The sequence below is a fragment of the Crocodylus siamensis genome, chromosome 1 (genome assembly GCF_052110815.1).
Source record: "Crocodylus siamensis isolate JL-2025a chromosome 1, ASM5211081v1, whole genome shotgun sequence".
Lineage (NCBI taxonomy): Eukaryota > Metazoa > Chordata > Crocodylia > Crocodylidae > Crocodylus > Crocodylus siamensis.
In genome coordinates, this window is record NC_143395.1 from 220686695 (window position 1) to 220711527 (window position 24833).

At 47.8% G+C, this 24833-nt stretch overlaps 1 protein-coding gene across 3 annotated transcripts in view; it reads left to right on the top strand.

The window, feature by feature from the left end:
• Window positions 1-22173, top strand: part of CTC1 (CST telomere replication complex component 1) — a 30701-nt gene extending 8528 nt beyond the window's left edge. The window contains exons 4-24 of one of the 3 annotated variants that reach the window (XM_090057343.1): window positions 980-1179; window positions 6536-6680; window positions 6997-7299; window positions 7473-7601; window positions 8150-8376; window positions 8895-9069; window positions 9183-9383; window positions 10766-10892; window positions 11047-11161; window positions 12084-12546; window positions 12949-13038; window positions 13585-13728; window positions 14070-14140; window positions 15649-15758; window positions 15932-16097; window positions 16405-16491; window positions 16574-16733; window positions 17293-17357; window positions 17643-17808; window positions 17942-18068; window positions 18749-22169. In XM_090057343.1, coding sequence (XP_089913469.1) covers window positions 980-1179; window positions 6536-6680; window positions 6997-7299; window positions 7473-7601; window positions 8150-8376; window positions 8895-9069; window positions 9183-9383; window positions 10766-10892; window positions 11047-11161; window positions 12084-12546; window positions 12949-13038; window positions 13585-13728; window positions 14070-14140; window positions 15649-15758; window positions 15932-16097; window positions 16405-16491; window positions 16574-16733; window positions 17293-17357; window positions 17643-17808; window positions 17942-18068; window positions 18749-18933 — 3456 coding nt within the window. In that variant the 3' untranslated portion in view covers window positions 18934-22169. Of the gene's footprint in view, window positions 1-979; window positions 1180-6535; window positions 6681-6996; window positions 7300-7472; window positions 7602-8149; window positions 8377-8894; window positions 9070-9182; window positions 9384-10765; window positions 10893-11046; window positions 11162-12083; window positions 12547-12948; window positions 13039-13584; window positions 13729-14069; window positions 14141-15648; window positions 15759-15931; window positions 16098-16404; window positions 16492-16573; window positions 16734-17292; window positions 17358-17642; window positions 17888-17941; window positions 18069-18748 lie in introns of all 3 variants that reach the window. The other 2 variants (XM_090057359.1, XM_090057351.1) reach the window with 2 other exon arrangements.
• The last annotated feature ends 2660 nt before the right edge of the window (window positions 22174-24833 follow it).

Sequence of the window (24833 nt, forward strand, 5' to 3'; positions counted from 1 at the left end):
TGGGGCAAACCCCAGAAAATGGGGGCTCTGAAAGCCCTGGGAGGCTAATGGAGCCAGTAGCAATAAACAATGCTGCTTGAGTTCCAGGTTCAAAGCAAAAACAATAGTAACCTGGGGGATAATTGGGCTATCAGTAATACATGTGATATGCCATCTCATGGGTTGGGTGCTGCTGTGTTAAAACCTGCTTGGAGGATCCTAAACAAAAAGGGTATAGGAAAATGTAGGAACTGGAGAGTGACACTTGTGACAGGCATGTGGCTCTTGTGTTGCTGCCTCTAGTGTTTTAGGTCAGGGGTGACCAAACACTTAAGCTCTTTTAGCCACAAGTCAAAATCTTCTCACATTTGAGAACTGCTGACTATACGATTTGTACTCCAGAGTCAGTGATCTATGCACTGCTCCCACTGCTCTTTCTTCAAGAAGTGCCTTCAAAGTGCTTAGGAGCTGCATACTGCATGGGTATGTGGTTTGGCCACCACTGTTTTGAAGAAATAGGTAGTGGGAGGCCAAGGCTGTTACATATGCGGAGGACACTATGTTAGGATGAGTTTTACAAGTAGCAGTGAAGGTGAGAGAGCTGGAAAGGTTAGAAATGCAGAGTGGAAAAACCATGTGTGATTAAAGGTTAGGAAGGAAACTGTCAATAAATCCCCACTGTTCTCTTGGAAGAGTATCTGGGCTCAGGGAATGCTGTTCTCAGCACTGAGTAAATTGCAGGTGGGTTTGTAAGGCTATGTGTACTTTAGGTTCGCTTCTGGAGTGAAGAGGCTTTTCTGTCTCTCTCTTTTTGTATATGTTAGTTACTACCTTTTGGGGAGTAGTAAAGCATGGCTAGGTATTAATCCCAGCTCTAAAATGAGTAATGCAAGTTTATGATATGCCAAGGAAAGGTTATGTTAATGCCATAGATAACTTAGCAAAGAAGTTATATTATCACTGTTTCTCAAAATTTAGCCCCTCTTCTCTTTTGGTTTAGCTCCTACATTTTGAGCTGGAGTGGTTGGAGTTGCTGTTTCTCTTCCCCAGTTGGGCATATGTGCCACAGAAGGGCCATCGCACAGGAGGGTATGTGGAGATCCTGGCAGACCCGGTACCAGTGAATCCTGTACCAGAGAGGATAGTTAACGCAATCGCTGTTATCTACCCAGCGCCAGCTATGCAGCTGCTCATCACCAGGTAATATTCAAGATAGTCAGTAGAATGTGTGGCTGCTGTCATTGTTGCTTGTCATAGGCAAAGTTCCCTCTAAGGTGCGCAGCCAAGCACAGGTAAAAGTCTGGCCGCGCACAAACTTTTTTAGGCCATGCACCCACCGGGGTAGGAGCTGGGCTGCAGTGTGGGACACTTACAGAAGGTAAGCTCCTCTCCAGGGCGAGGCAGAGGCAGGGTCAGGAGCCTGGTGTGGGCTCCGCTGGCTCCAGGGAACTGCTCTGTTACCCCACTTCACCTTGGGGAGGGAGAAGACATGTGGCGTCAGGGCTGGGGAGCGGAGCACTTGCCCGGAGCCAGTGGAGCCCTTGAAGCAGTTTCCCGGAGCCGGTGGAGCCTGCCTCAGCCCCAGCCCCAGCCTCTATCCCTGCCTTGCCTTACCTTGGGAAGGAGCCATTGTCTGCCCCAAGTGAGGCTCTGCCGGCTCCTGGGAACTGCTCCGCCGGCTCTGGGAAAGTGCTTCGCTCCCCAGCCCTGACGCTACGTGCCTCCTTGCTCCCTGAGGCAAAGCTGGGGAGCGGAGCAACGTCCCAGAGCCAGCGGAGCCTGCGCCAGGCTGCAGGCCCCAGTGCCCGCTGCTTGCCCCAGGTAAGGAGTTTACCTTTGGGAAGTGTCCCACGCCTCACTGAAGTAGCACACTCACAGACCGCTACTTCTTAGAAGGAACATTGGTCACGGGTCTGCCTAACCTCAAAGTGAGAACCCTTTAGGGAGGGAACTAGTTGGGTCACATCCATTCTGACGGGGAACAAAGGAGTGTATGAAATTACAGAAATAACTGTATTAAATCCTTTTAGTTGAACTATAATCCATCTGATGTTTTGCAGGTGTTTGTTGGAAACCACTTTGTTTGGCTGAGTTACACACTTATTTTTACAAAGAGATTTTATTATCCAAAATAAAATTTAGGAAACAGCAAAACAGTTGTAAAGATAATTAAAAATAATGTTTATGTATTTAAGTGACAGAGTTTATATTAACAAAGGTAATGCAAACCTGTGGATCTTATGAAACTGCAAATCAAAGTAATACCTTTAGCCCAGGTAGTTTTAGATTATACACAATACTACAGTTCAGAGTCTTACCAGATTGCTGATTAAGTCTCATTAAACATAGCTGTCAGAATCGGAGTATATCAGTGTTGCCTAACCATATAGTCTTTATCATTTATAAATTTGAAAACTATGCAATAAATTTAGTAAATATAAATTTGGTTTAAATATATAATACCAGAATGCATCCTAGACAGTGCTGCATACTTGTCAAATGTTATCTCTTTCACATACATAAATAGATTAATTACTGTAATTTTGGGGGGGTTTTTCACCAGCAAATAATCACAATTAGAATAAGCTTTACGAATTAGTTTAAACATTGGTATGAACAGTGGTAGTTGGAATTTAAAAGATCAGGCATTCATTAGGACATACCCTTTTTTTTTTTTCTTCAAATTAGAGAAAGCTGGAGGATGTATGAGAATCCTGTTTTTTAATCTTTCTTTACTTGTAGTCTGTGTGAATCTTAACGGTTTTCACTACTGTCAGAATTTCTCTGCTGTGGATGAGAGTTTTAGCCATAACAGGCTAAAAGCACCCATAGCAGGGCACTTCAGCTGTTTTAACCACATATTGACTTAAATAATGAAATTAAAAGGTTTGCGAAGGGCTGATATGTGCTTCATATTTAGGCTATTTAAAAGGTTTATAAACTGTACTATGTACTCATAGTATGTTCTCTCATGTTCTTATAAAAAGTTATCTTACCACAATCATCTTTGTCACTTGAATAGGAGACGTGCATACAAAAAGAGTCTTACTATACATCAAAACTAATGAAGTTGACATTTACTATCAGCTTATATTGGTTGTCCTTGATTGAAATACAGATTCACCATCACCCTTGCTTTATAGTGCTGTTATGTATTGCACTGCACCTATTGATTCTTCCTTTGGATCTAGTTCATGAGTGGTGTATGGACAAAGCTTCCTCCCCCTGACTCCCAACCTTAACTTGGATGCAAAAAAAGCTCATGAGTGATACTACATAAAGTTTCAAGGTTTTGCTTGGTTTGGTTTATTTCAGCTCTCTGCTAATGGCCAACCATCCAAGTGTCTAGCTCCTTTTGTCCATGTGACATGTTCCTTATAGGCTTCACCATTAGTTCTTTCTGGAAGTCTGCAACGTGCCTAATGAAACAAGGGGCTGTTGGTTTTTTTTAGTTTAGAAGCCAACCATATTAGAGGTCATTTTTGCCGTTGTGCTTTAAATAGACAAGATAGACCAAAAGTAGAAGAAAAGGAGTAGTAGAGTAGTTCCTCACCCACTTCACAGATGGGGAACAGAGGAATACAGAAACTTAGTTGTTTTCTTGCCATTCTTCCTCTAGCTTTTAACCTTTTTAAAGTTGATACTTCATTGCCATCTTATCTCGGAGAATTTCTAAGTGCGTGACAACATATCTTCACCTATTGTTATTTGCTAGATAACAGTTCTCTTTCACTGACCATCAAAGCATATTCCACCAGGGCAGCCGCAGCCGCTAACAGTTTCATACCAGTGTCAAACACCTGCAACACAGCCACGTAGAACTATTCCCTAGCCACAGTTAAACATTATTGTTGACATTACAGCTAGATCTGATGCCAAGTTCAGGAAAGTAATCCTCCAGTGGTCATTTGGCTAATGTAGCTGAAACTTCATCCTCATCTGGCGTAAATACTTCTTTCTAGTTAAGTAGGATGGGAACCATATGTACACATACTATAAAAAGAAATATTAGGCTAACTGTTGTAATGTGATTTTTTTTAACGTGGAGGATCCTATCACCCGTGCTCCATCCCTGCTTTTCAGAGTGCTAAGCAGCATGGGCTTTGAATGATCTGAAACCAAAAGAGGTTGTATTAATGCATTCCATCACACCCACCTTTGGCAGCATACGGAGGCGCAAGCACCTGCATGGTCACATAGGCATGGCTGATTCATAGGACTTGAATTTTACATGTACAAGGCACATACACACCAACAAAGACATACACAATGACTGACTGAAATGTCTCAAAGAGCCACTTATACCATAGGATCAGTACAGTAATCTTCCTAACTCTGCTAGCCCCCCGCTGGTTTTTCTTAGTCTTCTCATTGCCAGATATCTCCATTTCCTCTTGTTGCTATGTAATAAATGAGAGACGTGAGAACTTCCCAGAAAGAAGGTTGCAAAAAAACTGTCTTTTAATAGAAAGTGTTCTGCAATCTAAACACAGAGGTTGTTACCGGCTTGCAGTTGGTATCTATAAATACAGTGTATTTTACATAGAACAGCTGCCTCTGTTTCTGCTTAAAATCACGTTCTAATATCCCAGGTGATTGTATCTTAATATTGTTTGTAGTAAAAATCATAATAATCATGTAGCAGTCTCTCGTTAAGAAGTCTCTAAGGAGACTCATTGCATTTAATTTCAGTGGGGGTTAAAATAAAATCCCCGAAAAAGGAAATGAGTGAGAAGAAACATCAGGTCTTCCCCATCTTGCTATAATTTTTTTTTTTGACTGATCTCCCATCCTGTGCAATGCTTGTCTCTAAGCCACATTTGGTACCTTTTGATGTTTCTAATTCTAAGCTTGGAACTCTTACGATATCGTATTGCCTGGTTCTGTAATGTCTAGTTCTACTTCTGGCTAAAGAGCTGATCCTGGTGTTCTCTTGTGGGACCTAGAATTGATGTCTCATTTATAACAGAAGAAGGTTGCTGAGACAAATTCAAGCCAAAAAGACTTAAAGGACTACACCTTTTACCCAGGCTGCTTTGAGATCCTTAGATAAATATGAAAAGTTGCTTTCCTGTCACCTCTCCCCATTAATTGCCTTTGTTAAAAGAGGTGAATAAAGAATTCCCTTCTAGAACATATATCAAGCATACAACTCTGTATGGGTCCAGGTAGATATTACCCAAAAGTCCAGCTTTTTTTCGTGGAGAATATGTCAAGAAATCTTTGATAAACCTAACGGAGTAAGAGTCCCTTTTTTCCAGTATCTTCACATTAGGGATGATAGATAAATTTAGCAAAGCAGTCATTAGACCAGTTACCCCCTTAGAGCAATTCATATATGTAGATTCAAATCTGTAGGTTCAAGAAAACAATAATGTCCAAAATGTGTGTAATTTTAATAGAGGAAAGGATGGATAGGAACTCAAGTCAATGACAGTTTGGCAAGGAGACTTGAGTTGGGGTGATGTAGAGAAATATGGGAATAGGATTATCAATAGAACATGTGTTTTACACAAAGAAAACTTGTATAAAATATAAATATTTCCAAGATTGTATTTTTTCAATGGTAATACATCATGCTGGAGAGGTTGTGGAGGAAAAGCCTCCTTTTTCCATATGCGGTGTCTGTGCCCTGCAGCCCAATATTCTATGGAGGGAGTGACCAAAATAATAATTATTGTGGTAAGTGATGCCATCCCTTTGGATTTGATGGTTTGTTTACTGAATACCCCAGTAAAGGGAGTTTACTTTGTGTGGGATGAAAAGCTGATATCCCTTCTGTTATTACCTGCTAAATTATGTATCACTCAACCGCAAAAGGAATCACAACCTCCTCCCTCTCCACACACCCACTGAAAATGTGATGTGCTAAAATATGGGACATTCTGATGATGAAGAAACTGTTCCATCAGCTTGGATCATTAGAAAAAAGATCAGAGAAGAATAACTATTTAAAAATATGGATTCCACTTCTGACCCTTGCAGAAGACAAAAGTCAGCAGTCAGAAAGCCAGAGTCTGTAGCCAGAGTCTTGGAATATTGGTTAATATTATTGAATATAATTTTTATATGCATATAAATCATGATGTTGTTCCCAGAATCCATTAATTTGTTGCTGTATGTCATTTCCATTGTACAACATAGACCTTGTGCAGTTTATATGCGTTCCTCTTGTGTTGGAGTTTTGTTTCTGTAGTTGCCTCAATGGGAAGTTATTTAAGAAAAATCAGCTTGCTGTAGCCCCATCATTGTTTGGGTGCATTTGGGGTCATTCATCTGAGATCTGCTACTCCAAGGTGTTGGAGCCAAGCTTTTAGAGCCATTTAGAGTATGCAACAAATGACTCCAGTTAATTTAAAGTAGCCTAATCTCCTTTTTGGAAAAATCTCATCCCCTTCCTGTAGGGAAGGGAAGGGCTCTCACTACCATGGCTTACCCTTTCTTTCCATGACCAGTATATGCTTTGCTATGCACGTGCTTTGGTTTTATTTTTGGCGTAGTTCTAAGTTCTGCTTCCTTCTCTTGTCTTCCTCTCCCTCTACCCCAACTTCCCCAGGGTTCCATGTCGGAAGAGAACAAAGCTGAACGTGGCGGGTGAGCTAGCCAGACTCAGCTCCCTCCTCTGTATCCACCACAAGACATTCTTCTTCCTCTTCCTGAAGTGCTTTACCTCAGATGCTTGTGTCCCTGTGCTGGTGCAGGTAAGTCCTTGGGGCTCGGCTCACACCTTGCCACATGAATCTTTGTACTGATGGTAGTCAGCCCATGCCATAGGAGTTGTCCGCTTGTTCCCATCTTGGTCAAGCAATGCACAAGCAAGACTACCATTCTGAAAAAAAGCAGGATGCTATTCAGGTGCAGTGCTCCAGAATACTTTTGTGAGTTTGTGCTGGAGTGTCACAGAGCCCTGAGAACAGAGAGGGTGGTGGGCTGGGTTCTAGGGAATATGCTGGGTATAGGACATGTTCTTTTCTCATGCCAGGTGTGCTCATATTGCCTGTGTTTTTTTTGTTCTAGAAACCTGCCCAGCTTGCCTGGCATCATGTGCTGAAGCTGGGCCATGGCTATGTGCTGACAGCACTGAGCATGTCTGGCCTGAAGATGTCTGGGCATAAAGTATTTGTCACCAGCTTCTCCTCATGCCTCCGGCCCTACCATGCAGAACAAGTAAAGGAACAGCCACTGGATGGTGGCTGGCAGGAAGGCCCAATTCAGCCAGTGTGTCCCCAGGCCTCTGTGCACCTCAGCAGCCTCCTGGAGCTGAGATATGAGGACAAGAGGCCAGTATTGACCAAAGAATCCAAGATCCTGTCATATGTGGTAGGGAGTTGTCCCCCATCATCACCCTTTCTTGCTCTTGGGGACCCCATCCTTCAAGAGGGGCCCATGAACTCCCTTTGCACTGTGGGCTCTTATTTCCCCAGGAGTCCAGCCCCCTCTGTACTGTCGGGCTTTTTGTAAACTCACTGCTTTCCTCCTTATTCTTGTTCCAGGGAACCATCACCCAAGTACTAAATGCTCAGGCTGGCCTCTATGAGCTAGATAATAAGGTCTGCCTGTGCCTTGCTTACCAACAGGTCTTGTACTTTGCCCGTGGTCTCCGACCAGGAGCACGTGTGGAGGTGAGATGATGGGGCAGGGACATGGAGTTTGTGGGGAAAAAACGAATGGCTGAGACCCAGGGCCTGTGCATTAGCGATGTATGGAGTAGGCTTGGTGTAAAGGAAGAGGGGTGTCAAATCTTTTTGTTGACTTGTAGGTGGCACTGAAGCAAGTAAAACCAGGGTCTGACTTGTGAGATTGGCTGGCTGCCCAGGGTTTGCCTCTAGGGTTGACTCCTGGGCAGTATAACATACACAGCTATCTGATCCTCTCATTCCTGTCTACTTGGTGCCAGGTCCATGGTGGGCTCCTGGAGTTGATGGTAAATGCTGTGGGGAAATGAAAGGCTTTGTATATGATGAGTGAGCATTTGGGAGGGGAGTAGCATGGCTGCCACCTCTCTGTTAAGTACTGTATAGTATCTTTGGAGGTTTTTAAGGCCTGGCTTTTCAAAGCCCTGGTTGGAATTAACTAGTTGGGGATGGTTCTGCTTTGAGCAGGGGGTTGAACTAGATGACCTCCTGAGGTCCTTCCAACCATAATTTTCTATGATTCTGTGATCTTTCAGCTTCGAGATATCCACCTTCTGCAGAAGCCCCTGGGCTCGTTCCATTCCATTGTGCTTGGTGCCTGCTTGCACAGTACTGTACTCCTCAAGGATTTTTCAAGGCTCAGCACCTTCCACCAGCCTGTAGCCTCCTCAGGAAATCTCTACTTAGAGCTGCTTTTCCGCTATAACCTCAGCCTGCCGCTCTACCTGTGGGTGGTGAGCCTAATAGAGATGTTGGAGCAGAGGTAAGGATAGCTTTTCACCACCTTCATTGAGAAATGTGGCTGTATGGGCTGCTCATGTCTCTCCTGGACAAATCCCTGCCCCCTTCCCACACACTTCCACTTATTTGCTGATGTCTCAAGTGGTTCCTAATGAAGTTCTCCCTCCCCAGTTGCTCTGTTGTCCCCTCCTGATGGGGTTTTAGGTTTGTTTCTAGGACTTACTCCTGAGCAATGTAACACAGCATTGTTTTGTTCTGGAATACTTAAGGTTACTTGAATACTTTATGCCCAGACATCCTCAGCTGTTAGCCCACACATTAAAAACACAGATGTAAACAGTTACCTAAAACACCCTAAACAGAAACCTGCCAGCAGCAATTCTTAGAAAGCAGTCTTCATCTGGCCCCATGTAATATACAAAACATGCATGTCTCTCTGGTGATGCTAGTTACAGACTTCATTTTTGTTCATTTCTTGTGCAGTCTTGTTTTAAACAGTGTTTTTGCTTTCAGTCTCTCTCCTGACTTTCCTCCTGTTAGATTTAGCTCTTTCTTTGGGCGCCGGCAGCTGTTGCTGTTTTCCAAGCACCAAAGCCCAGGAATAGCTGAGAAGTTTCTTGTTCCCCTCCTGGATGCTGTGGTGCCTTCCGAGAACCAGGCCAGAAATATATATAGTGAGATCCTAGGAGAAATTCATGAGTGTCCCCTGCATCAGGTGAGCCCCACTACTTGTGCTCCTGTCTATATATAGATGCTATAGATAGATATATCTAGATATATATATGAAGGGAGGAGGCTCGGATCTTTCTTGCTTTTTGTATCCCTTAGTATCAGCCCCTGGAGCCTCCATGCCAGGCCCCAGCTCTCTCTCTGCTGTGCTCTGTGGCTGAGCAGAAGAGCTTGGAAACCTTTTGCCCATCCCAATTGCTGTCGCCCCTTGATGCCCAGCACATGAACACCCAGGAGCTGAATTGCAGACTAGCCTGGTCCTACAGTACATTCTCTGCAGAGAGCTTCCAGCCCCGAATGGTGAGTCCCAAATTCTTTCTACTCTGTGGTCTACAAGATCTCCCCTTCTCTCGCCCCATGAGGCCTGTCTGGGATGGGTGTGGGCTCCTCTTCACTCCTCTGACCTATGGATACCACCAGCAGGAGAGAACCCTGCTTTTCTTACCTGTGATGTAGAGAATCTTAGGAGGTAGAATCAGAACAGTAGGGCTGAAAGGGACCTCAGAAGGTCATCTAATCCAACCCCTTGCACAAGGCAGGATCAACGCTGCCTAATCCATTTTAGGCAAGTGTTTACCTTAACTTGTTCTTAAATACTTTGAGAACAAGCTCTCTCACACACAACTGCCAGGCACAATGCCTGAAACAAAAGAGAAAATCAAAATCTCTTCAACTTGCCACAAGTAAAGCAAGGAGGTGAGGACACTGTTGACATTTTATCAATGCAAGGACAAGAAGGAGGTTGTTTAAAATATGTTTAGGAGATCCAAGGAAGAGGACCATGCCTACTGCTAGAGGAACAAAAATCCCTTGCAATCTGTACCAGTCTGACTGTGGAGTAGTTACTTACTGATCCCTAATGTGGCAATCAGTCTGACTCTTGAGTGGAGGAGAAAGATCTAGCCAGGAACCAGTTCCCAGCAGGAGCATCCGTGCACTCAACTCAAAATGTCCAGCCTAGATTGCAGCCAACACCCAGTGCTTCCTGATGTCTGTAACAAAGGGAGGGGACAAAATTACTTCCTGTACTCATATGGCAACCAGCAAAGTCCAAAAGCCTGGGACAACCAAATATCTTCCACTCTATTACACCCTTAGGACCAGAAATGCAACTCCACAAATTACACATCCTGCCTGGAGAGTCAGAGCCCTCTTTTCTCTCATCTTGTTTCCCCCCACCTCTCCCTAAACATATATTCAAGCTGCTTTAATCTTCTTTCAGTGTTGTGGGGTTCTGCTTCCTTTTTCCACTACTGAGCTTGGTCCTCTTTTATTTACATCTGCTTTGTGCTGCAGAGCATTTCTCATGGTCTCCAAGCAGTACTCTAGGAAATCTCTGAGGTGTGTTGTGGGGAGGAAGAGGGATCTCCTGGGCTTTCCAACTGTTGCTCTTCACAGAACACTGCAGGCATTGCTATTCCTAAGTCATACCTGGCTACAGTTTATCCAGTTTCTTCCTGAAAACCTCCAATGTGGGAGAGTCCACAACTTCCCAGCTTTGTATTGTCACGTCTGCAGTGAGGGAGAATGGTTGTTCTCCCTCTTCTTCTTTATAGTAGCCTTCCAGGTATTGGAAGGCTTCTTTCATGAGGTTTATAAATGGTCTCTCAGGGACATTTTGATCAGCATCCTTCCTATCTGGGGACTGTCTGATGGTCTTCACAACTTCCTTTCCCTTGCAGGTGTTGCTAGGGGTGCTGAGAGTCTCCTCCAAGAGCAGCTCCCTTCAGCTGCAAGACCATAGTAGTGTGCTCCCCTGTGTGATATGTCGCAGGGATGGCAGCCCCTTCGCAGACACAGCGCTCATAGGTATGGCCCACTTAGCCCCATTTGGGGATCCTGGAATCTTGCTGCTTTGCCAGCAGCCACAAGGGGTTTTGAACTTTGTCACTGCTTTGTCCAGTGGATTTGGGAGCAGGGACACTGAGTTTGCTTTTTTACCCTCCTTCTCTGTTATTTGCAGGGTCGCTTCTGCAGGTGGAAACCTACCAGCTTGTTGTGGAGATGTTCGTTCAAAGTGATTTTCCCTCCTGGGAGCAGCTGCTGAATTTAGAGCATGTGAGGGAGAAGAAAACAAGGCAAGTTTTCCTAGAGCAGAAGGCTTTAGCCTTTGGACAGGGGAGCAAAGGAGTTACAAGTCCCCTAGCTTGGGCCTGGGCCAAAAGGTCATGTTCCTGGGGCTGTGTGCATGGGGGTCTGTGAGTTTGAGCAGCCCAAAACTGCATGGAGGGAAGCATCTCCCTAGGTAGAGCCCAGTGTGGAAGCAGTCCCAGAACCCATCAACTCACACAACTTCCTGTACAACCAGTCTGGGCCCTCTTCACCCCTTCAGCCCAAGCATAATTGAAGTGCATGTCCACCTCTACCCTGCAAGCTCGGGCATTTTCCTTATAACATGATGGAAAATTCCCTAGATGCTGTTTAACATCCTGGATTTTCCTCTTTCCTCCTGTGGTATCAGCCTCTCTCATTCCCCCAAGTTTCCTTATATGAGACCAACCCTATCCCTTCCCTGTGTATGTATGCATGCATGTGCACAAGCATATACACCTGCACAGAGTTCTTGACCATATGGCATTCATGTCACCAGTGGCTGCTGTGTAGAGAGGCTCCTGCTGCTTTCCTCCCATCCCTGTCAGAAGCAGAGCAGAAATGGTGTTGGGGCTGTGCATTCTGCTCTTGGGTGGTGAATCCCTCTGCAGGGCAACAGCTATCTAATTTTTACAAAGCTGCTAAACTTGTGCCTGGGCAGTTCTCTTGTGCTGCTGATGGGGTGGGTAAGGTTTCCTCTGTATTGGAGACAAACCCACCATCTCCACTCTGTGTAGTTTGCCATGGCCAGCAAGTTCCAGCTGTCTCTACTCATACCCTCCTGCTACCTTCCTTAGCATCTGTTGCTTGTCTGGGCCTCCAGCTAAAAGTCCCCGTCCCAGAAAGCTGCCCTGTTTGGATTACTATCACTCCAGGTATCAAGAGATGATGCCCCCGCTTTTGTTGCAGTCTATACGTGCAGTTCTACTTTGAAGATGCGCAGATTCTCAGCCATCCAAAACCATTAACTGGGGAGCGACCTGCAAGCAGGGGCAGTCCCTGTCTGGGGAGGAAGAATCATGGTAACCCAAAAGTTGAGCTAGACTCGCCAGATGCAAAGGTGCCAAAATTGGAGGGGACTGAGGCAGGAACCAGCAGCAAAGAATATTGTGCAAGAGACCCAGGCAGCACTAGCAGAGCCAGCTGCGTGTCTCGTCTTTTCCTGGTCACCCAGAAAGAGGGGCTCATGCCCCGCAACTACATGCCATCAGGGGAAGGACATGAAGAGAAACAGGAGCTGCAGCCTAGCTTCCAGGCCACTGCGGTGTGGATGGGCAAACCTTGGCTATGGGCAAATCCCAGAGAAATCAGGAGCTTGCCAGAGCTGGAGCAGACCACTGACCACATGGAGGGCAGTGAGACACAGCAGAGAGTAAGGCATGGAGTGGGGTGGGGAAGGGGAGGCTTGGGGGTGGCCCTCCTAACAAGGGTGTGACCCTAGTCCTGCATGAGAGGGTTGTGGGGAGCCCAGTCCCCAAGTGGAGGGAGCGGGCCTGGCTTGACCAGGAAGTTCACAAGTGTTTTTGACTCCCTCCAACCTGCTGGTGGAGCTCCATATTGCCTTCCTTCTCCACCTGCCTTTCTCCAGATCACACTCCTTAAAGGCCCTTCCTAGCCCAGCACTTTGTGTGCAGGGCACTCTACCTTCTCTCTTCCAACCCCTCCGCACCTTGATGGGCTGGTGCTTTCCTATGCTCCTGTCCACTGTCACCATAGTGCACTTTACCTTTCCGACCACCCTCCCTCACCAACTTGTCCCCTCATCCCATGCCAGGTGCTGCTGCTCTTCATGGGGAAATCAAGCCGATGGTTTCCAGTCCTGCACCCCAATGGGCTGTACCAGATTGTTGTGCCCCACTGCACGGTAAGGGGGGGGTGGTGGCGCTGACCTTCCAGAGCCCCCAGCCACAGTGTAGCACTGCTTCTCTAGAACTTGTTCTTCACCCCATCCAATATTTCTATCACTAGCTGAACTGCCTACCACTCTGACTCTCCAGGGACTTTCCCTGCAGTTGAAAGTCTTTACCCACACCCATGAGAGGTATGAGAAATGCATTAATGTCTTCTCTGCTAGGGGAGAGGGAAGTAGAGACCCTGCTACACTCACTGTTATGTTAGTAATGAGTAACACATCTGGTTTTTTGGGTGACAGAGCACCAGAGCATGGTGCTTTTCTTTGTCATGCTCCAGCCCTGATCCAGCCCTGATCCTGACTGGCAAGGGCTTCCAGCCTTGACTAAGCATAGTCTGGGTTTCAGTCTCTTACTGTTACCTCTTCTCAGCCTCTGGATTGCTCTGCTCCAGCTCTATATTGACAAGAAGGCTGTATGCAAGTAGTCTGTCAATGCCCTGCTGATTCTTTCCTTTTCAGGTCACCTCTGACTAGTCTGCTGTGCTGCTCTTCTTGCAGGACTTGGGCGTGTTCAAGCAGCTCTGTCTCCCACCAGTGCCAGAGAGGGTCCTGGACCAGTCATGCTGCCCCTCCTGTCTGCCTGTCCCAGATACTTGGCACCTACAGCATGAAACCTGGATCTCCTGTCTGGCTTACCCCCAGGTATGCAGCACCCCGTTACCTTAAGGTTTCTATGATAGAGGCCTTCCCTGAAGATCTGGCAAGAGATTATACATGACTTTTCCTTGGCTGTTCAGCCGCCCTTGTGGGCTGCACTAGGGCAGTGCTGGGCTTGCACTTCACACAGAAGTAAGAAGGATGCAACCCCCAAGCCCAAGTCTGATGCAGGGGGCAGTAGTAGCCTCTCAGCCTGCCACAGCACTGTGCTATTTGAGCTTGAAGCGGCATACAGTTGCAAGGCTTTAGGCAGATCTGGTCCAGGTTGCTCTGGCAAGCAGTGGCTGCAAATAATCCCACTGAGTCTGTCTCCCTTCCATTTCTAGCTGGTGCCAGGGTCAGTGCTACTAAGCATGGGGCAGAGAGTCTCCTCCATCCCAGATCTATTCAACCCCAGGTATGTTGGCCTTTACTCTGCTGTGTTAAGTTCCCTTCTGCTGAGAGATGAGGAAAAGCATCAGCATGAGTTCCAGCTGTGCTTGGCCAGTGGGTTATCTTAGGAATTCTCCTTTACATGCAAGTATCATCCAGGGCTGTGATCTTGTCTAATATATTAAGTGTAACAGGATCATGAGGGACATAACTGCAAAACAGAATCCAGAAATCTGCCAGTCCCATGGGCATGTAATCGGTGCCTAAGATCCCTGCCTAATACCTCTTGGTGGTAGGGATAGGGAGAAGGGACAGAACAGCTGACTTCAGCCTTCTCAGATGTGATGCAGTTGGGCTGGAAGGGTATTCCTTTTTCCTGTACTCATACTTCAGTACAGATACAAGTATACACTTTTTTTTTTTTAGGGTTCCCTTTCCACCCATCTGATCCACCCCACCATTTCCCCTCTCTAGCCCAGAAACCACTCCCCTCTGTTGGATCTAGAGAAGGCAGAATAGAAGCAGCTGGAAGCACATGCAGGAAACTCTTCTCTGAGACATGGGAGAGATCACAGTGCCTGTATCCCATGTTGTCTGCCTTGTACCACACTGTCATGAGTCCCCAGTGGTAGCCCAGTGTACTGCAACCTGGAGGCTGGATGTACACCTTGCCGGGGTCATTTGACCCCAGTACTCGTGGCAGGGGGTCGGACTCGATGACCTGCTCAGGTCCCTTCCGACTCTAGAAACTATGAAACTATAAACCTGCAGAATACCAGCCTGGCTACCCAGTCTCCCTGATGTGGTTGACAGCTGTATGGAACTAAGCCCCCTCGGAGCTTCCATCCAGCTGTGACGGCTGCCATCTTGTGATGCCTGGAGCCCGCAGCTGTCCCCTAGAGTTTAATGGGAAGGGGCTGGGATATGGTTCACATGGGGCTGGGCTCTGGGACGTCCTTCCCACCCTGTCTTGACCTTCAGATGTGCTGCTCTTGCCAGAGATGGTTTCAGGACATCCCTGTGTCCAGGAAAGCTCTGGGTGAGAAATAGATCCTTTAGGCTTCCCACATACTGAAAACCTAGAGGGAAGAAGGGGTAATGTATGTCTGGGTTGGACAGGCCCTTGGTGAAAGGAAGAGAAAGCGCAGTTGCTGAACGCAGTGACCCCTCCCCAGCACAGGACTCCCCTGCACAAAGCACCTGCCTCTCCCTTCTCATGTTCAGCCAAACTCCTCCTTTCACTTCATCTGCTGTCACATCCTGACCACTCCCTAGGCTAGATGGTATCACAGGCAACATGGACAAGCACATGCAAGCACAACAAGTGCAAACATGGGACAAAGTGCATGCTGCATACTTAATGTCACAGTTATAGCTGTGATGAAACCCTTGATAGTGCAGGGAGCCCTGGAATAACTAAGCCTGGGTGAAAGTTGTGGCACTGTACTTTACTTCCAGCAACTGGTGCCTCCAAATGAGCCCCTTTATCTGCTCTGCACAGTAAGACAAAACCTTGCTTTCCTCTGCTCCCAGGTTTACAGGTTCCCTTGTCTCTTTCTGTGGTGAGATAGTGGAAAGGGCCTCATGTATACCTATCAAGTACGAGAGACAGTCTGCATCTTCCAACACCCAAGGCCACAAAGGTGAGGGCGTGACTGCCCCCAGAGATGAGTTGGGAAGCCTGGGCATGTCTCAGAGAAGGCACTGCATCTTTCTGCATGCCTGGGGCTGGGGCACACTGTCCCCAACTAGCAAGTTGGGTGGTGAGCTGGGGCAGCCAGCAAGCAGCTTGTCCTCAACCCATCTGCCTACTCAGAAAGCCTCCTGCCCTCGGACTACAATGTGAAGCTAAGCGTCATCGCTGCTCCTGGCTCCTCCTTCGTGCTCAATGTTTACATTACCACCACCTTTCTGAAACATCTGCGGGGCTTGCTGCCTGGGGCCAAGATCCTCTTCCAGAACCTGGAGCGCAAAATCTCCAGGTACTTCTAGCTCTTGAGCTGAACCCAGACCCTGATTCCTCTCACCTTTCCTACTGCTTTCTTCCTCAGCAGTCTCTTTTGATCTGTCATCTCAGTCTGGATTCCACTAGCCAGGCCCTGGATCTTTGTCCCTGTCTTCTTGACCTGCCATTATGTCTCCCTAATGCAGAAACTAAAGCACTTCTTTCTTCCTCACCTCCTGGCCAGCTGCCAGGCCCATGCCCCTAAACCACACCCCTCCACACCTCAGGAAGCTCAAGCAGTGCCGTCCTAGGCTGACCCTGACAGTTCCTTCCTTACCCTGTAGATTCCACAATGTGTATTGCATCTACGTTGCCTCCAGCTGCATCCGCATCATAGCTCTGCCAGTCCCCGGCGTGCTTCTTCCTCTCAGGTGAGTTTGGGCTCTGTGACCTTTCTTCCCTTCCCCATGTCAGCTCCTCTTAACCATGAGTCATTTGCTTTCTTGTGTCTAGCCCCAAGGGTCCAGCCTCATCCCCCCAGCTCGTGCTCTTGTCTAGCCTGCTACTTCAGCCCTGCAGCCTGTCCCACGCCCAGGTTTTCTGCCATCTCTCCCATGTCTTAGCACTGTCCCTGCACTGGATCTGCTCCCTCTGCTGCAGCATCTTCAGAGAGGTACCCAAGGGATGGTGGGGGAGAAGCCTATGGGGCTTGGGGGGCGGGGAGGAGGGGGCTTAAGGATTCCATTGCGGCTGGCTCACTGCATTTCCCCTCTGCTCATTAGCATTTGATGATGGCAGTAACAGCACGTGGCAGAAACTGACCTGTTCTGATTTTTCCCAGTTCTAGAGCTGCCTCATCAGTGGCTGTAGAGAATGGCCCACAGAGAAATATTTGTGGCTCTGCTACTGGCCTGCCCTCCATACCTGGCAGGGTGTTGGGTGATCTAGGTGGGCTGAGCAGGAGAGGACCTGCAGCTTCCCAGCACATGGCCCTCCCTGCATGGACCCTGCTCTTACATCTGAGCCAGAGGGAACCTCAGGGGAGAGGCTGGATTTCAAGGGCAGTCTCTTTTCTCTCAGATGCTGAGTCCCAGCTGAGCTGTCCTTGAGATTAGTTCTTGGGACTGCAGTGAACCAGCCCTTTTCAGCCTTTGCATGCAGGGGAACAGGTTCATCCTCATCCCTCACCTGCCTGCCCCTCCCCAGCTCTAACTGCTGCTCCTCCTCCTTAGGGGAGATGCACCCGACAGAGCCCACCCTGTCCATCATACACAGGAGTGAGTCAAGCCAGTGCTCGGTAAGTGCTGGGGGAGGGAAAGGGGCAGAAGAGTAGGAAGAGGTGGGGAAAGGGCAGAGGTAGCCATACTACAGGAGCAGGGACTGACCCAGCAGAGGCTGGTTGGGAACAGGGGATGTAGGGCAGAACAGCAGGGGAGAGTTCAGTCTGTCCCCCATTCTTTCAGGCATAAATTGTCCTCCTTCCCTGCCCTGCCCCACTCCCACCCCTCCAGTGCAGTTCCCTAGTGCAGCAGCAGGGGTTGTCCATGTGCAGTTACCTTTGTCCATCTCTCCTGGCCTGCAGGATCCTGGTGGAAGATGGAACCGGTGAGGCCCTGGTGCAGTGCAGGAACCAGCAGGTGGCGGCAGCCTTAGGCCTAAACTCTGCAGAGTGGGAAGCTGTCCAGAGCTGTGTGCAAAGCCAGGGCAGCATTTCCATCCAGCTTGGGGGAACTAGTGCTGGGACTGCAGTGAGTGCCTTGTCCTGGCAACGGCCCCAGTCCTGGGTCTGAGCCTCCATGGGGCCCAAGGAGAGTCCCTGGTTCCCAGGTACCTCTCTGCTTTGCTTTCCTGGAGCTCTGATGGGGTTGATTCCTTCCTCAGTGTGTGGAGGAGCCTGATGATCTTCTTGTCTGGTACCTGAGGAGCTTGTGTAGGAGCCCTGTTGCTTGCCGGCCCATTCTGCTAACTTTCAGCCTTGACAGGAAGCCCTCAAAGATTCCTCAGCCTGGTGAGTGCCGTCAGACCAATGATGTGTGGCTGAGGAAGGAAGGAGCAGCTTCACTGCTTGGGAGAAAGGGAGCATACAGACCAGAAGTCTTCAGCCACCAAGCCTGGATCGCAGTCCCCCAGCAGGATTGTAGAGTGCATAATGCTGAGTGGGGGCGCTCTTGAGAGTGCTAGCAGCTTGGCCTGTCGTGATCTGCAAACAATCAGTCTGGTTTCCAATGCTGCTCAGTGGAAAGGGATGTCAGACTGCAGGGGTGATCTCTCCTACCCATTGGTGCCTACTCCAGTGCTTTGGCATGATGCCACATGGTGCTGTACTGCAGTGAGGGGCACGAGTGATTCAGCGAGGGCTGCTGTGCTGTTGCAGATGACATCTTTCAGGGATATCTTCCCTGGTCTAAGTCAGGCTGGTGGGATTAGCTGTGTATTCCAGTGTGCCAGTTGAATGAGTAATGTCCAAGTGCTTGCTATGGACACCATAAGAAAGCACTTCTCCACAGATCTGGAGGATTGGCATCCATGTCCTGGCCTACGTGCTCTCTTTATTCTGCCATCTTCCTGCCATTCCTGTCCTTCATGGCTGATGGGGACCACACCACTACCCCAGTCTAATGCTAAGTGCAGGGGTGGGATGTGAGCTCTTCTTTGCATAACTACTGATTGTATTCTTTCTCCATCCAGTTACACTGCAGCTGAGAAGATTCCTGGGCATGGAGGTGGAATTTATGTCTCAGGTGGGACCTCGCCCGATTCTGACAAGTCTCAATATCCAGGAGGCAGAACATACAGTCTTATCCTATCTGAACAGCAAGAGGACACTCAGCCTGAGACATGGCCCCTTGCCTATATCCACAGAGGACACATAAGGAGGACTCCAGTATAGGCTGGCAGCACTTGGGAGCTCAGCAAGCGCACTGGCCCTGCAGTTGGGGCTGTGAGTGTCAGTAGGGCTTGGAATCAGTATTTAAAACGTGGGATTGCAAAGTGTCCATGGATTGCGTTTTTCCCGAATGCTGTCTTTCTGGGTCTCGGGCAGGTGACCAAAGTCCAGCTTCTGGGAAGGACAGGTGCTCAGCTCTTCCACAAAGTCAGCCACTAGCTTAGACCCAGAGTGCAGGCTGTGCATGTTTCAGAGGAGCATGATGTAAATAAAACTGTTTAATAACACCAAAGCACTGCAGTGGCAGTCTATTTTAATACTTAAACCTTTCTTTCCAGTGGGCAAAAGAGCATATGTCCCAGTGTCTAAGAGCCAGAGAAAAGGCACTGTCTACCTGCCTGAGAAATCAAGCAGCACAATTGAGGCTGAAATTAGTAGCTAGCAACAGAGGTGGTTTGAAAAGCATCTGACCTCATAAAAAATGTCAGGTCCTAAAGGATTACTTAATGTGCTACTGCTGCACTGGGGCTTGGGCTGTGTAACTCCACTCGTGGGAACAGGAGGTATAACAGTGACAAAGCATCCAAATGAATAGGAGGGAAACTACCCAGAAGCTTCAGCCAGCATCTCACTGAGTCGCATTTTCTCTGTTTACAAGTTCTTCCTGTGTCTTGTCCTCTGTGCTCTTTTTAATCATGATACTGGCAGAGGTGGGGATTGTTGCTCCTGGTCTTGAGGTCCGAGTCTAGCAGCAGGAGGAAGAGGTTTGATGGAGGGGGAGGGAAGCAGGAGGAACAGAGGCTACAGTCCCTTTGTGTTGCCACAAATGTTCCTTTCCTACAAAGGAGAGGTCCAGGAGAAGCTGCACGGAGACTAGACAGCAAAACTGGGAATCCTGTGTGATCTGACTTCTGTCTAGGTGCAGAGAGTTGCTATGAGATTGCTGTGAGCCTTCCTTAGCTTTTTGTTCCTGTATCTGGCGAAAAGATGAGGCCTCAAGCGCTGTAATGGGGCTCCTACCCCATTACTGGAGGCAAGGGGGAGTCGGGGCATAGCTGGCTGGCTCCAACACCTGGAGGAACTGATGAAGGCAGAGGCTTTTTAATCAAATGGCCACCTACCCCAGGTACTGCAAGCACAGTGTAGCCTGTGATTGACAGGCTTGGGATGGAAGTAGTGGATCAGATGACCCAGAGAGGAGCATATAAGCCAAGGGCCTGAGGAAAGGAGGCAGTCTGGCCCTGCAGGCTGGAAGGGGCCCAGAGCCCATGAAGGGAGAGACCAAGGGGGCTGAGGAACCCAGAGCCCACAAAAGGCAAGACTAGAACTGGGGCCTGGCAGCCCAGGGTCCTGGTACGGTGGACCTCAGGTGACAAGGCACAGCTAGAGAAAAGTGCCAAGGCCAGAGGCCCTCCACCCAGACCCCAAGCCTAAGACCCCAAGTCCCCTGCCCTCTAGGGGCAGCCTCCCTGTCCACTCATAACATCAAGGCATGGCAGGTGAGACAACAGGGTGGGACCCTGCTAAGGCCAAAGGGGACAAGCAAGGTGGGGGCCAGGTGGCTGCCAGGGGCTGATTTTGCTACCCTGGTGTCAGACCTGCTACAAGTGCCCATAAGTTATTTAATGAGTGGTAATGGAACGTAAAAATGTCACCCAAGTCCGATTTGTAAAGTGGCCACATGATGGCACTTGTGGTCTGAATACCTGGTGAAACCTAAGTCAGTATGGGTTTGTCTATGTGGGGAAGCTGCTGCAAATTATGCTGTGGCATGAACTTGCAGGCGTTAGCTCAGCAATTCCCAAAGGGGTGTCAAAAGTATGGAAGTGCACTGAGATTCCCCCTGTGTCAGGAGGTAAATGCTTTCCTCTCCCGTGCTCCCCTGCAGCTCTTCCTCTAAGGCAGGGGTGGGCAATTATTTCAGGCAGAGGTCTGCTTACTGAGTTTTAGCAAGCCATTGAGGGCCACATGACAGGCAGCCGGGGGCAGATAAATACTAATTTTCTAAATCTTTCAGGGGCCCCATGGGCCAGATAGAATGGCCTGGTGGACCACATCTGGCCCACAGGCCACGTTTCGCCCATCCCTGCTCTAAGGACTTCCACAGCTACTGCTGTTGCTTTTCCTGCCCCCCAGTCAGCCCATGTGCCATTACGCCATGTTCCCAATAATGCCCTCTGCTGTGTGAGGATAAGCAGACACACAGACAGAACTCTGCTTTGTGGTCCCTCTCATCCCCTCCACTCCTCCCACAGTCCCGGGGCTAGCTGGAGGGCCTTTGGGGTGGTCACTGTCACGTGAGACCCTGCAGGAACAGCCTCAGCAGCGGGGACTGCCCTTGCCCCAAGGTACAGACCAGGAGTTGGCAGGGGGCAGAAAGTGGAGATCAGGCCACAGCAAGGTGAGGTCCTTCCCCTGTTGCCCATAAGCAGCACCAGCCAGATCACTTGATTTTCAGCTTTTAGCCTCAGGGCTCCTCTCCAGCTCCACATCTTTTCTAAATTTAGATCTTAACTCTGTGTTTTTAATTGAGGTTCTGCAAAATTCAGACAAGTTATGGAGGGGGCCTTGAGGCTGGAAAGGTCAAGAACCACTGTGCTATCTACTCTGCCCTGACTGTGGGCATGCTCTTCACGCCCAACAAGTGGAGTTAATTACCTTGTGCTTTACAGCAAAGTGAATTTGCACGTCACTCACTTCATGGTAACTTTTCGCTGTAGACAAAGCTTTACACTCTCTCCCAAGACTGATCCTTTAACATACTAAGAGCACTTAACCATACAACAGATGCAGTGTGTCAAGAAATATAAAAGGAATATGTTTTGCAGTGCTTTTATATAATAATTTGAAAGATTTATGAAGCTTATGAACAATGTTCTGTATAATAAAGCACAACATGGGATACTGATGGAGGGGTCCTTTGTAGACCATCAAATCATACTAGAGAACTGTACAAGCAGTAGCTTAAATTTCACTTGCTATGGAGGAAAGAAAAGCTTGAGGCTCCAAGGAAATTCTGCTCTCGTTTTTTGTCCAGGCTAGACTGAGGCAGTCAACAGGATACTACCCTTGGGGTTTGACAGATTTTAGATTCAAAAGGTGGAGCACCAAAAACAAGGGAGAAATTTTAGTCTTTGTCTGCATGAATGAAAGTGACTTGATCATAGAACTAAAAAACCTGGGGCAAAGCCATCATAACCTGGCAAGCTTGTTACTTGTACCAAAAGAATACAGTCTTGAGCAAAAAACTGGTTTAGTCACTTGCATGTATTATTCTTTGGCTTCTATAGATCCTGCTTCCCCACTTGTGTGCATATGGGGAAGGTAATCCTCTGTCAGTTGCTTTAACCATCTGTCTGGTTTTGAATAACCCTCAACGTAGCCGCAAAGGTCGTCTCAGAAATGTTTGCAGGTATACACATGTTGAGGAGCTGCCTGTTCTTTCAGGGCCCAACTTGTTGAAGAATCCTGCCTGTACTCAACAGTTCTTGAGTATCATATGCAAGCCACGAAGCAGCAGTACCTCTCAGAAGACCGTTTCAAGATGGGTTGTCTTAAGAACTTCACTAGACAATTTTCAGTATTCTTCTAAAAGCTTAGATAATCCCGTTCAAACACCTATGAACAAAGGCATTTCATTTAAAGGCTTTTCTCTTAGTTGTGGACTATATCGGGTACACGGTAACATTTTGCAGCGTCCTAATAAGCTTCCAAAAATGTATCTTGTTTACCTCAGTCTGATAGCAGTGGCAGCAGCTCCCAAATATTTCTTGATAGATGTACTTACAAGTTTGAGAAGAGCTGAATGGACTGGCCCCGGGGTGATCAATCTGCAGCACAGGTGCCAGAAGTGGCACGGGCAGCCTCTGAGTGTGGCATGAGGCAGATTGGGCGCAGCAGCAGATAGGGCAGGGAGCAAAGAGCAAAGCAGCAAATCAAAGAGGGAGCATAGGGAAGGAAACAGCAGAGCAGCAGATAAGGCAGGGGCACAGGCCTGGGAGCGGAAGGCAGAGCAGCAGAGGAAGACAAGCCAAGGGGCACTTGGGGAGGGTGTGGGGCTAATTTGTGGCACATCTGCCAAAAAGGTTGGTCCCCACTGGATTGGACCATGCTAAGAACTGCATCTAGAGCACACAAGCCCTGACCACCCAGTTCCTTTTATCCATGTATCATGAATTAGCTTAATAAAAAACCCAACAAACTGCTGCCTGACCCCTTTCTACATAGGTGAAGAGAGCCTGGTCTGTGTGCAATGAAAAGAGGGATATTAAACTTTCAAGTCCTGGCACACCTGCTGGCACTAGCAAGCTCACCAGCTGCTCATTTGAGTTTGCATCCTATGTCCCGAGGTTCTGGTTTCTAGGCCAAGTGGCTTGGTCCCACGTGCTGGATATGGACCCATCACTGCACTGTTTATGGAGGTATACCATACCAGTCCATTCTGCACAACTGGATCTGAACAGGACACTATTTCATAGGCCTTCTACCCCAAATTTACTTGCCACTCCCTTCTGGCCCTGACCATTTAATAAATAAGGTTGCAAAAATGCCTCCCTAACTGAAAATAATGTGATAAAGATTGCAAAGTCTACGTAATCACACATTAACACAGCCAGAATTAAGGCTTTTAGTTCCCTTGTGCATTCATTAAAACAATCTTTGGTTGCATGATCATAAGCTGTGTTTGCTATTGGTTGCCCTACCTTACATGGTGCCCAGAGTGAACCCTGTTCACTTAATAAGCAGTTGTTCAGTGTTTAGCTTATGGATGTTTAGCGTGGGTGGCTCCAGGCCTTATTTATTGCATGCTTTGCAAACCCTGCTCTGAAGATGCACTGGTTGGTTTCTTCTGGGGAGGGGGAGCGGATTATAACCCTCATCGTGATTGTGCTGGACACATCAAAAATATTAAGTAAGTTTTCTTTCACCATGAACAAATTGGGACTTTTTTTTTTAAGGATCTACAACTTTGTCAGACTTGGGAGGATTTTCATAGGGACAGTGCAGGACACAGTCCTGATACATCTGCTCCAAACTGGCAGATGCCAGAGTCTTTCTGAGGGTCAAAATTTGAATATGATAAAAACAAAATCAGAATCATAGACAATAGGCTTGGAAGAGTCCTCCAGAGGTCATCTAGTCCAGCCCTCCCCCTCTTTCCTCCCCCCGCCTCCTCTCCTGAGCAAGATCAACTATACCTAAATCATTCTTGACACAGGTTTGTCTAACCTGTTCTTAAAAACCACCCAGGAAGGAGAGTCCACAATCTCTCTTGATCACCTCTTCTGGTGCTGAACTATCCTTACTCAGAAAGATGCACACAATATTTATTTTCTCCAACCACTTTTGCTGAGTAATTAAAAAGCAAGCCACACTGGGTCTGAGGCAGGCACCTGCCAGGGAACTTTTCAACCCATACTCTTAATGTTTAGCAAAGTTTTAAGCAACTGAAGATGGCCTTCTAATAGGAAGTGCAATAATAGGAAGTACTGCCTGTCTCTTCCTACTGTATTATAGCCAGAAGTGCAGATGGACAGCATAGGCTTCTCAGAAAAGAAGCCAGTTGTCTTGCAGTTCAGCCATTTCTTTCTCTTGTCAATGATTTCTTGTTGCACTGAGACAGGGATATCCAGGCCACTTCCTACAGGATGAAGACATCTACATTTGTGCTTGCACAGGAGACAGTCTTTGAAGCACTTAGATGTCACGTGCTTATCCTTCATCCTGAATAACACTTCCTCCTTGAGGAGTGGTGGTTGGTTAGGCTTTCCTGCCTTTAGAGTGGGACTAGAGGGTAAGCCAGAGTTTGATTCACAACAAAACCTGCAGAATTGTTTTCAACTCCCCCCCCCCACCCAGCTTCTGAACTGGTAAAGTTGGCTCTTA